Source organism: Leptonotus elevatus, chromosome 7 (genome assembly GCF_054856555.1).
Source record: "Leptonotus elevatus isolate MCC_2025b chromosome 7, RoL_Lele_1.0, whole genome shotgun sequence".
Classification (NCBI taxonomy): Eukaryota; Metazoa; Chordata; class Actinopteri; order Syngnathiformes; family Syngnathidae; genus Leptonotus; species Leptonotus elevatus.
The window spans coordinates 8,374,461-8,388,360 of NC_141245.1; the positions used below are offsets into that span (position 1 = coordinate 8,374,461).

Sequence of the window (13,900 nt, forward strand, 5' to 3'; positions counted from 1 at the left end):
CTTATTACAAGTAATGTATGTGGCAAATGCAACTGACACATCGCCAACAATCTCTGCTCCCCACACTGCACAATTGAGCTAACCATTTGAGCAAGTGCATCTTTTTCAAAATTGCAGACCTTTGCCCAACCAAGCTGGGCAGGGAAACTGTTGGGGTGGTATTATGTGAATTTGCCGCACTGCGATGTCACAGTGAGGTAAAATTAAGAAAGGCTCGCTCACAAACACATTTTCGGAAATAGGAAGCTCACTAAACATTTACATGGTCGTGTACAAAGGATGAGTGGACAAAAACTCCAAAGACCCAACTGTTTGCTTACAAGTGATGAAAACATCAATTTTCCATTATGTCCCCTGTAATGAAATAAAACAATCAAAGTTTTAACCAGACCCTTAAATTCCTCCTGAAAATGTATTTATTTTATTACATTTGGTAACAATTCTATGCTCTGTGGGAACATTCTGGGGAAGGAATTTTCTTCAACACTGAAGTAATGACAATGTAGAAGTAGTTAGTGTAAAGATTGCCTAACTATAAATTTACGTTCCTCTCAAAATAACCCAACACACAGAAGATTCATGTGTAAACCACTGGCAACAAAAGTGAGTTCACCCTCAAATGAAAAAGTCAAAATTTGGCCCAATTACCCTTTTCTCTCCATAGTCTCATTACACTCGTTACTGTTTTTACCAGAGTAATTTTTTATATATATATATATATATATATATATATATATATATATATATATATATATATATATATATATATATATATATATATATATATATAAAATACTGTGCTGCATTTATTAAATCATTGAACTGCTACAGAGAACACATGTTATTTCTGCATGCAACAAAAACATTCTGAAATCTTAAAAAAAAAAAAAACTCGGTTGAATCTTACATTCAAATAAAATTATAAATGTCTATTTAAGTACTCCTCATATTAGGGAAATTAAAGCTTACCTTTAATTACTAAGCGATCAATAAATTATTCAACAGCTATTTTAGCAACAGAGTACAGTAATCGTTTAGAACCCTTGTTTAACTTAAAATAGTTTATTCCGAAATGCCTCTGAGATTGGCAGCTGATGCAAAGTTTTAGATGCTGGACATTCTTGCCGTCAGTTTTTTTTCTTCCTGACTTTGAGTGGGCATGTAGCAACATGTACTTACGTACAATTAATGAGTCAAAAACCTACAAACACAACAGCACCAAATTTAAATCTAATTCTCATTGCCTTTTATCGGATATTGCAAGCAATCCATAAGCTGCAGAGATGTCACAATTAGTATAGGTTACAGTCTCAATTTGAAAAACTGATTAAGATAGTAATCACAAAAGAGTCAAATGGTTTCACTGGCCCACAATTGATAAAGATTGGCGACATTACCTGGTTTAAACCCCCAAACTGGGCAAGGAAACCCACAAACATATTTGGGGGAAAAAAGGAAGAAACCTGGAGAAGATACTACAAAAATGTCAACGGTGTACTTCTGTGAGAAACTGCATCTCATCAACAATAGAGACTTGAGTTTAGATACAGAGCATCTACCTACAAACATATACAAGCCAAGTGGTGATTTGTACATCCATTTGTTTGACACCTCAGTGTGTAATTCTGTTTTATTTGGAGAGCAAAAAGGAGTGCTTCACCTGTGTCCAATTGTGGTTTTGTAAGACATTTCATACTATATAGGCCCACTCTTTAAGTTACTGAACATACAGTGCTGCTCAAAAGTCTGTGAACCCTGCAGGCATGGTCAGATTTTTTTGTATGAAATATTAAAATAACCTTATTAAATGTTGTCACACCCAAATCTACAATGCTGACATTGAAAATAATGGACTTTAACAAAAATAATCTTAATATTGTCATTCATTCTTGAACAAAAGTTGTTGATTTAAGAAAAACTCAGATTTCATGGGTGCAAAAAATATGTGGACCTCTCACTTAATTGGACATTGTACCTCCTTTTGCAATGACAACTTCATCCAAACACTTTTTTTGGGTGATTTATCAGTCTAATTTGGGGGAATTTTTGCCACTCTTCCTTGCAAAATGCAGCCAGTTGAGTGAGGTTGGATGGGCATCTACCATAAACTGCCCGCCACAGTATTTTGAAAGAATTTAAGTCATGATTTTAACTGGGCACATACAGAACATGAATCTTGTTGTTCTTCAGACATTCCTTAGTTGTATTACTGGAATGCTTTGGATTATTGTCATGTTGCATGATCCATCGTCTACCAGGCTGTAACTTCACAAAGGACGGCTTCAGGTTATGATCCAGGATTTCACAATATTCCTCTGAATTTGTGATTCCCTGGCTTATGTGGAGTCGTCCAGGTCGTGAGGATGAAAAGCCAGCCCAGAATTTAATACTCACCCCCATGCTTCACTCTATGGTGAAGGCTCTTTTGCTGGTATGCAGTGTTGACTTTTCACCAAACATTAGTTGTGACCAAACAGTTCAATTCTGGACTCATCTGTCTACAGGAGGGACTTCCAAAAAGCTTCAGATTTATCCAGGTACTCGCCGGCAAAGTTGAGATGGGCAGCTTTTTTCTGAGCAGAGGCTTCTACCTAGCAAGCCTTCCATTAAGAGCCTTGTCGATTGACTTTTCTTCTGATTTTTGAAGCATGCATGCTTGCTGATAATTTAGAATGTCATCCACTTCTAGGCAGGATTGTAGTAATTTCCAGTGTTCTATAGTTGCAGATGATCTGCTTCACAGTGGAATGATGAAGCTCAATTTTGTTTAGATGACTTTATAGCTTTCCCCAAACAGATGTGCTGTCACTACCCACTTCCTGAGGTCCCCTGAGATTTCTCTTCCTTTCAAAATGACTAACCTGTATGGGTTCACCTGGGTAAGACTAAAGTGACATGGTTTTGTCTCTGTTTCAGTCAGTGATGCAAAATTTCTTTGCTAAACCTCTCATGTCATTGGTCCATTTGAGTGGTTAGTTTAGCTACCAATTTGTCCTACCTGATCCTACTTGACAGCTTGTTTTAAGCAATGCAGCTCAGGGTTCACTTACTTTTGCCCCTACATGAATTGACCAAAAACTATTTTTAATTTAGTTTTGACTACACAATTGATAAAAAAAAAAAAAAGAAGAACAATGCATTGAAATGCTAAACCTACACTTGTTATTTCATATAAAATGTAATGGTTCACATTGAACAACAAAATCAGGTTGAAACAATTGGAAAATTCAAATTGCTCAAGAGGTTCACAAACTTTTGAGCAGCACTGTATATTAAACGGAGATTTGAGGACTAAACCCGTAAGAAGCATTTATCGATAGAAAGCAATTTGAACATGAACTTATACACTGCATTCAGTCTCTCCCTCTCACTTGAGTTGTTACCCAATAAAGTCAAAGTGCATTCATGCGTAAGAGCAGTGAAAAAAAACACTGCAATCAAAACTCGAGCTGCCCTTGACTTCCCCAAACCCATGACAGAAGGCAATTTCTCACGCAAAGCTCTGCGAACTGCTGACTGAACAGGAATGTTATGAAACACTCAACAAAACACAGACAGTGAAGACGCATTAATTGATTTACTGGAAAAGTGGATAAAGTTGATTTAATCACTCATGAATCAACTATTCAAGTTTTTCTCCAACCCTTTTTCACGTTCACAAATTGTATCTGGTCCACATTAGTTAAGAGTAGACAGAGGAGCTTTTAAACTATCCCCTTTGGGCATGCATTCATGACTTCCTATTTTGCCTTCTTATGCATTTAAATAAGGTAGCCAAAATATGTTTAAGTACAATTCCCTTCCACTACAAACACATAAATTAATACAGCTCTGACAGTATCAATCTCAACAAGCCAACAAGGCATTATTGATTATGTCAGAATTTGTATGCTAATACTATAATGCCCTGTAGAAGTAGAGTACATTGAATAGTTAGGTTAGGGTGTCCATACTGTAACAATTTTGCTGTGGTTCTCAAATGAGCACTAGATGTTGTTGTTTGGTGCTCATAGTTTTCCCCTGACCCACCAACCTCATGGATGAACTTAAAAAGCTACAGCACATTTGGGCAAAGTACGGCCAACGGGCCACATCTGGTCCATCCACAGACTCTGATCAGCCCTTGCAGCCTTTATTAAGTCAAAATAAAATGTCAAGTATGCGCTGCTTGTGTTTTGATGTGCTTGCGCCTCAGCAGCCTAAGTGAACAAGAGCAACACATTGTCTTCAGTGTTACCAATAAAATATTAAAATAGTGTATTTTGTAACTTTTCCAAATGTTCAAGTTCAACTATTAAAAAGAAGAAGAACAGTGCCAACGCCAACTGTGGTCTTTATGTTAGCAACAATTTTATTTCCCACATGGTGGAGGGAAGAGAGTAATTTGCTCTGGTAATAATCTGGGAGCCCTTAGAATGCATAATAATGGTTTGTGTTCATAATGTGAGCATGTTTTAAAAACTATATTTAAAAAAAAAATATGGACACGGATTATTAAACTGCAAAAAAAATTGCCTCAAAATTTGAAAGTTGCTCCTTAAATAAAATTATTGATTAGCAAACTGCTTGCCAAAGAAGAAGAAAAATAATTCAACACTTGCACGCACAAGAATATTTTCAGCATGCAACAAATATGTGAACCGCTTCATATAGTCCAACAAATTAATTACAACATGTCTTGTTCCATATTGTTATTAAATTCTGGTCTAAACTACATGTTAAACAGGCTAAAACAGATGGTAAATATGTGGAACGATTTTTTTTTTAAACGAATTTGGGTTTTACAAAAAATACATTAAAAAAGGTACTATTTATCTACAAATAAAGTATTGTGCATTACACCGTAGGCAAATTCCCCAATAATCTCAGGTGAAGTGACATGTATGGACCTGTGAAAGGCTAAAACGACGCGTGCTCTGTACAGTCAAACTGTATGTCTGAATAAGGTCAAACAGCAGTGATAATGACGACGATGAGTAAGAGGAAGTACATTTAGCAGTACATTGCAAACCATTTACAAATGTCACAATCCCCAAATATGAACACATACACAAAGTATCTTGGCTGTGTATTTACGTATATACACTAAAATTGTATGATTGATTTGTAGGACAAGGAAGAAACGTGATTCCCAACTATAGTAAGAAAGCACTTACAGTTGGTTGATTTCATTATTTGACACCAAGGCGTCGTCGCTGAAGTAAGGAACCATTTTGGCCCCGCAACATGAGCAGAAGCTGACCACCGACGACTCGCCGGACACCGCGCCGAGGGTCATGTCGGCAGGTTAGTGGAGCCCAGGCAGGAGGGAAGCAGCGGGTGTAAGGTGCTCTCCGGAAGAGGCAAAACTTTTACTGCGCTGCCCCACGCGTCCGCTGCGCCATGTCCCAAAAAAAAAAAAAAAAAAAGAGAGACAAGCTCCGAACCACGAATGCCAGCTGAAGTAGATGCGAAGTTTGTTTCCCTCCCTCGTCTGACTAAAGGGACGACCGAGATGGGCACACAATACTATGACTCAGTATTGTCAAAATCTTGGTTTGTAAACGCTGTCGTTCTGTTTTCCAAAACATTATGTTTTTCCATTAAGATGTGCTACAACGACCGGTTTGTACAGTACAGTACTGAGTCCACTGACAGATTTCACCTCATTCCAGTCTCAAGAGCGAGAATCGCGAGGCATGTGCTCTGGGCTGGCCCTACGAGGGCAGCCAATGAGTAAGAAGCAGGCGGGACGACAAGATGGGGAGCCAATTGTGATACGAAGAAGGCTGGCCGCGAAATAGGGAGCCAATGACAGCACAAGGTAGGCGGGCCCAACTGGGGAGCCAATGAGAGCACGAGGGAGGAATGACAAGCTATGAGAAAGACACTTCTGCATCCATTCAAAGCAGCTGATCACACTGTTTACATGCTCTTCTCTGCCTGGGCCTGCGTTTATCCAAGTATTTACTGGCTCTTGTGTTCGACTGTCCAGCCACCGCAGGGTTAGCTATAAATAATACTCTCAGTCCAATGGCATGAGTCTTGGAACTCCTAATAGCCAGATGGGACCCTAATTAACCTAAAAAAGACAAACTATTTAGGGGTCAAAGTTGTAGTGTAAATGTCAGTCTATTTGGAAACACTGGAATATAAGACCCACTAATACAAAACAAACAAAAAAAAACAACGTTTTTTTTTTTTATAAGCCATTATTACATACACATACAAATACAATGGGCTTAATTGGCTTGATTGGTGTTGGCAGTTAGTAATTGAAGGAAAAGTTGTAACCTAACTAGTTAACTTGGGTTCCAGAGTAAGGACATATAATTTCGGAATTTTCCCCCTCTTGCATACTCACATAAAAGTACTATATAGGGCTGCACGTAATGGTTATTTTAATAATTGAAAAGTCTGTCAATTAATTCGATTTTAAAAACATGTTTTAATTCCCATCCATCTCTTAAAAAAACAAGACAATATTTCAAATTGACAATCCAGACAAATCCTAAACAAATATTAACTATGATTCAGTTGATGGTTTGGTCTGTAACGTCACAAAATGGGCAAAAAAGCCAATTTTGTTTTATTTTGATTCAACACAAAGGTCATTAGTCTGCTTTCATTGAGGAGTACATACTCTGGATAAAGAAGCTGAAATTTGGAACATTTGGATAAAGTTAAATTTAATTAAATATCATTTGACTTTCAAAAATAATTATCCATTAATTTGATAATTGATTAATTATTGCACCTCTACAGCATATTAAACGAAGATGAATGGACAAACATGCAACATGTGTCAAACATTGCATAAAATGGGCGGTGTAGCTCAGGTGGTCAAGTGATCTTCTCCCAACCCAAAGGTGTTGTGAGTTTGATTCTGAGCATTTGTCAAAGTGTCCTTGAGCAAGATACTGAACCCTCAGTTGCTCCCTGCATAGGTAAATGTGCCAGTGTTAAAGTGCTTTAAGAACCTCGAAGGTATACAAGCACTATACAAGATAAAGTCCCCCAATAAAGTCCAGAATAATAGTTATTTATTGCCATATGTGAACTATTTGAAAAACAACTCACAGCGGTACCTCCCAATTAAAATGTTCCAAAGACTGCAAAATTCAAAAACAAATATTTTATTCTTAAATTGATTGTTCTTGTTTCAGAAAAAAAAAGTCTTGTGAGCTAATGTAATAAAGCTGATAAATCAGCATGAGTTTTTGATTTTCCTTCAAGATGACTTGTACGTACCCTCTCCACACCCAAATCGTGTGCTTGTTACATAAGGAGCAAACCACATGTGAACCAGACAGCAGGAGCCATCCGCTGCTTTAGTGGAATGTGACCCAAGTGGAGATGTACACACACTTGTCTTCTCAGATCAATTTGAGATGGCCAAAGTATTACTTGTAGCAATTCCACACCATGTAACTAATGCGGGTCCATGCTGTGAGAAGAAGGATGTTTTACCTCATTTTATTACCTCTTAAACCTTTTATATTCTGCTGCCATGACAACATCTAGAGCCATATACAACCCGTCAACAATTCAAAGCAATGTAATACTGCCGCCCACCTTGTCAAATTTGACACCAGCTCACGCCAAGTTAACTTAAAACACTTTTTGGAAGACTTCTACAGCAGATACCTTTAACGGAGTGGAATTAAAGACACAGTACAGTATTTTCCACACTATCTCTGATGTAAAGCATTTAACATGAATGCGTTGGCTATTATCAACAAGGACATTGTTTGGTATTATTTGATTATCTATTTAAAAGGCAGATGTTAGTTGACCTATCGTATACATATGTTTAAAAATAAGTTTTTCTCCTAGCCATTTATGTAATAAAAGGAATAATGAATGACATGTACTGTGCGTGTCAAATATTGCCTTGCATGCAAGCTTCATCTGTCTCCACATTCCCAACCAAACTCTCTGGCCAACACACTGTTTAACTCAATTGTGTAATTCAGACCTCCTCAAAGTAAATGCTGTTATGTAATCTCTCAAAAATGGATAGTCTTTTTTTTTTTCAAATGAAAATACAGCATTTTATGCATTAGTCTTGCTTGACTATGTTGTGAAATCTTCGAGAAAAAAAAAAGATTTTGGAAGATGTGCATTTATTCACATTGAGCAATCAATATATGCAACAAATAGATAAAATCCAGTCATGGCCTCTTTGATCCTAAGCTGTAAATGGCAACAATGAAAAAAACTGTAAATGCCAGCAGCTAAACACAACTCATGACGAATGTTGATATTCAACATTGTGCTGTCCAAGTGTCCTGCTCAGGGCAAAACTGATTACAACACAAACCACACAAACATACCAGCACCTGCTGTGCTATCGTCACGCTACACTGTATCTCCACTCACCTTCCTATGTACAACTGTTGCGTCACAAAGTCGTTTTACTAGCGTCTTCTCATATTAGCACACAACCCAAACACAGCTGCTCTGATGGGTTAGTCATGAGGTTCAGTTTAGTGCGGCCAAATTAACTGGCCTTTGGTGGGAACCTGGATTGCAGGGCGGTAACATGAGAGGGATGTTGTTTGTTGTTTAGCTGAGCACTGGAAAAGTTACACAACTGGACTCTGAGCAAAGGAACAGACACACGGAGGTCAACGATGAGCTGAAGTTTGAACTCAATAATTAGGCCAGGTTATACAGGGTCGTCCGTGGTAGATCATTCTGTAACTTAAGGGCTAAGATATATGGACATTGGACATGACCTAGGGAGTAGTCGTGGGGTAATGACCGATATTCCTGATCAAAAACTAATGTGGGAGCTGCTGATTTAACTAATGGCCTGTGGACCAATGGTTTAGGAGCACTGCTCTCACACATCAGTTATTGAACACTTTTTAGGTTGGAAAGATGGCAAATTCAAGATGTCGATCCAGTGTTGCACCAACTACTGGCACCAATACCGGACCAACATTTTTGGCCGACAAAAATGATTTGTTAGCATTTTTATGTACCTTTATCTTAAAATAAATAAATAAATAAATAGAAAGAGCAAACGCTAGACAACGGCGCATATCCAACTGATGAATTGCCAAACAACACAAATCTATCAACTATTTGTGTTTGTTTTTACCAAATTTGTCAGACAAAAACAAGAAATACACGTAGCGTACTACTCGGATGTTTGTGCCAATACTTTGCGGTCGGGTTCTCTCATTCAAGTGAATGGGAATACACGACCAGGTGAGTGGTGTGTGTACTTGAGATTTTTTTTTTTTTTTACCACAATTATTAAAAATCCACCCACAAGTACATATTAAATTGTAAATATAGTTCAGTGTTGTTGTAAAACATTATTATGTTAATTGTATATACTGTACTGTATTTTTATGAATTTGGCGAAGGCCGGCAGGCGCCTCTTGCCGAGCTTGCGTAAAATAAGGAAACGGCCGTGTGCCGCGGAGTTGCTTGCTGCATCGCTGTCGGCCAATCAGATGACAGTGATGTGACGACATGGCCTCGCCAAGGCGGAAAAGTGGCATTACAGTAGCTTTCAAGAGCCAGTACCCACTGTACTTACTGTACATGGGTTTCAAGTACATAAGCACTCAGCACATCCCACAGTATTGTATTCATTATGCGTCTGCTCTTTTGTGCTTTTATTTATCTTGTTGGGTGGGTCAGTTTTGGTTAACGGTATAATTTACTTTTCAAAAGAAATTGAGGTTGTGGAAACACCTGCGCAAGAAAAGCACTGTCCCGTTTATTTGCTCTCATGTTGTCCATAGTTTGTCCTTTACAGTGTTGTTGCATAGTATGTAATACAAGTTGATAGTCATGTGTACCCTTTCATATTTATAGATTGGCTTGTGATCACAATTAAGCAATGTTATTTATTATTAACAGTACACAAACCCTTGGTATTTGAACTGTGGAGTGTTGTCTTTATACATCCACTGTATATATACTGTTTGCTTGGCTTAATAAAATGAAGCACTTTCCTAAATCTTTTTTAATTTCCTGTCCAGGATTAGAGTGGAAAGAGGGTCCACTGAAATACAGACTGTAGTTAAAACAAATACATTGTGACATTTGGTCCGTCCACGTCATGCGTGTTATAAGTCTCATTACAAGTTACAGGATTCAAGCTTTGAGTGCGTCAGCTGTCACATTGATGCTGACAAGCAGAGCAGGTTACTTAAGCCGAAAATGTTGAAACTCCAATGGACAAAATGATCACACACGCACCCCCGGCAAGAGATGTTAAAAGTACATACCACAACATTTCCAAGAAATTGCAACTAATAACTAACTAGTAGTACAGTACTTTCCACTCACACTCTTTAAACACGTTCTAGGCGTAAGCAAAACACAAAAGATTTTGCTAGTACTGTACAGTGGTGCCTGAGATACGAGTTTAGTTCATTCTGTGACATTGCTATTTGCCCTCGGTATGGCTCCCGAGGAAGTGAAACGAGCAAGAGATCATATTACTTACATTACTTATTACTAAAAAATGGAAGGGAATACACTACCACAATAACTAAACATGAGAATCATGTCGTGTTTCTGACCTGGCTATGCAGTTTGGTTTAGCAGAAGAGAAGAGGGAAATAAAACTGAGATCCTATTGGATTTAGAGGTGCAACAATTAATCAACATTGAATCAATTATCAAATTAATACATTTTTCATTTCAACCTTATTTTAAAATTGTCCAAATAATCTAAATTTGAGCCTCTTAACAGTAAATAATGTTCTCTGCAGCCCTCCATGAAAGTAGAATTATTACCTTTGTGCTGAATCAAAATGCAAACATCAGCTTTTATTTTGAAAAACAATGATCATTTGTAGCCATTTTCTGACATTTTAAAGACCAAACCGGCACCGAGTCATAATTAGTTTGTCTTTTGCAGTGCATTTTCAGCACTGTCAATTTGAAATACAGTGGAACCCGCTATTCATCTCGTTAAAAAAAAATCAACCAATGGGTTAGTCCGTGAATCCCAAACTGTGATTTTGCTGCGGTCCACTGTAATGGGATAAAAATTAAAACTTGTTTATTTTTTTAATCCAATTCATCAATTGACAAACAATCAACAACTTAATCAATTACAATAATTGTTGTTGTAGCCCTGATTGTATTGTACTTCGAGTTGATGCTTTTCTTCTTACTCAAACCATTCATCACCTGTGTGGAATCGAAGATTGAGAGACACAATTGAAAACAATTTTTTTGTGACCTGTATCTGAATATTTTATGACAGCCCGAACGGCTTAATTCCAATCTTTTCAAATCTAACCTGAGTTACTTTCCTATTGGGTCCTAGATCAGATACGTATTGGATTTTTTTTTACAATGCGACCTCAGTCTGAACGGACAGGTCGCATTTATCAGACCTATATGTCATCTACAGCCCAAAATATGCTCCGCGCAGGCGGGCCAGAGTGCTTGGGAGATTACTGACAATCGTCTGTAAATCTGCAAAATTGTTTTGAGTAACACTATAGACTTTATATTTTACCTTTAATTTAATCCCACTTGAAACATGAAGCATTTCTTACACACGGAAATGACGTGGCGTCATCTTTAGTAGACGTCTCCATGAAAATAGATCGAAAAGCCTCACCTCATTCCCCCCAAATATTTCTACGGCCTCCCACATCGCTACTCTGTAGATATGTGTTATCACACACTAGACAGACTGAGGTCGCAATTAATGTCATGTGAACGATGACACAAAATAATCTTATTTGACAAAAAAAATCCAAATTGACCATTAAGACTTGCAGTATGAACACAGTCTAACATTTCGGAGTGTCACGAAGGCATTGGGGATTTCCTCTTCATAGCAACTAAACACAGTTTTTATATACTGTCTGTCTCAAAGCTGCAACCTTCTGGCAACTTGGTCAATTTGATTAGTGACCTTTGAATAATGGAATTTTTTTTTGACCATTTGGCTCACTTCATCCATCATCTTTGCATCTGCAGAGAATAAAATGCCATGGATTGAGTTTGTGAGACATGTGTTTTAATCTTGACTTTTGACTGATAGGTCCTGTCATAAAATAACCAGTGGGAAGGAGCAGCTCCTTTGTTCGATTGCAACAGCGGGACAACGTTCCATTGTTTTGCAGGTGGTCCAATTATGGATAATTATTATGGACACAATTATTGGAGAAAAGACACAGCATTATTGTAACCCCTCTCAGTTTCGGTGTCCCCTCCACAATACGCCGGCCTTTACCGCTCCTTGGAACCACATGCAGGGTGGGCAGCAAAGTTCATTGGACCACGGCTGTTATGTAATACACATTAGGGGTCACTCAAGAAGGTCCCTGGCTCTAATCAGCATGTTAGCGCGTTTGGCAATGCTGAACAAATGGTGAGCTACGAGCCAAATGGTGAAAGAGGACATTGATGATGCAGGAGGGAATACGTGCAGTGCTTGTCAGTGGGTATGACTTCACCAGCTGCTGCAGCGCTCATGTATTACCTAACAAATAATGGGGAACATACGTCCTTTTTGGCTTTATCGGGCTGTATGTTCAAGGTTCATAGGCGTGATGTCACCATGTTTTAAAAACACATGTGATATAACACGTATATCTGACATCGGGATCAAATTGAAAACTGCACACGGCAAACCACAATAAAACCTTTTTGTCTTTCAAACTTTCCATTATATTCAATGCAATTCATCAATGTCACTGCAATTTCCGAATCTTTCTCAATAACGGACAGAATGTTTGGCTCAGCAATAATTCACTCAGAATTTGTGCCACCAAAATGTCCTGTTTGTTTCAAGTAAATTGAGACTCAGAGTTTATGTTCACTAATTTGATGGCTTTATTTCATTGCGACAGGCCTACGTGCCCCTATATTTCAACCTAATGTGTGAATGAGTTCAGGCCCTGACCCCACTACCCACTGCCCAATATGCTTTTTCCCAAGGTACGCACAATTGCAAATGTAATTCCAACAACTGTGGGCCTGTGGCTTTATTTTAGTACGTGACTGTTTAATTTAAAGTAATGTGTGCATTAACCAGTACACTGGATGCTCATGAACGGGTCCAAAGCGCGAATAAATGAAATTAAGAGAGGGAATCTCAAGCAGAACCCACGCCAGAGGGTGAAGAAGAAAATGGAAATGACGCAGATGGTACAGAGAGCTGTTTGACTTTGAGAATGCTTTGTTTGTTATGTTTGGGATCTATGACAAATGCCTTACATTGTTTTAATAGTGTAAGAGACCAACAGCGTCTTGAAAGGGTGAACATTGCGGGAATTGCTCAGTATAAAAGCTACAGTGATTCTCATCTATAATATTGAAGCAGAGCAACAACATCAAGTGATAATAGATGAGCTGAGAACATTATTATATATTTTTTTACTTTTAAAATGTACAGGGCAACTGCTCTTTGAGATGTTTCTTCAAGTTTGTAGACTGGGTGAACATTGTAGGGGGAAGAGTGTTGAATTTGACCTTTGATTCTGATCTTTGATTTGATTCCACTCTGTTTCTAGGTGCTGCAGTCTCCACAGACAGGCACAATGCAAGAGCTGATAATTCAACAGTATCACAACTCGGGGTGTCAGGCGGTTAAAAAATTTGTAATTGTAATTAATCTAAAACCTTTGTGTTTGACTCTTTTTCTCACCAATCACCAGTTCATGTTCCGTTGTGGCCAGTGACTCAGCACTGTGACTAAACCACAATACACCCAGATTTCTTAATACACCTCAAAAAGCCACACAACCACAACCATCTTGCACAACAAACAGTAGGGAATCAGGAGTCTGACCGAATACTGACGACAATGCTAACCAAGATTTGCTCAAGAAAACCAATGTTGTACATATATAAGTGGCATTGCGTTCTAAGACAAAAACATACATAATGTTATAGTTTGTGTTTTGTTTCCCTTTGGCTTTTCATT

The 13,900-nt window shown here is 38.1% G+C and overlaps 1 protein-coding gene across 3 annotated transcripts in view; it reads right to left on the reverse strand.

Annotated features, from left to right (window-relative positions):
- ssh2a (slingshot protein phosphatase 2a) overlaps positions 1 to 13,900 on the reverse strand; it is a 34,307-nt gene that overhangs the window by 15,261 nt on the left and 5,146 nt on the right. Inside the window, exon 1 of one of the 3 annotated variants that reach the window (XM_086081026.1) lies at positions 5,157 to 5,659. The exons of the other annotated variants lie outside the window; for them this stretch is intronic. Coding sequence (XP_085937152.1) covers positions 5,157 to 5,278 — 122 coding nt within the window. The 5' untranslated portion in view covers positions 5,279 to 5,659. Of the gene's footprint in view, positions 1 to 5,156; positions 5,660 to 13,900 lie in introns of those variants that run through there. 3 annotated transcript variants of the gene reach the window in all.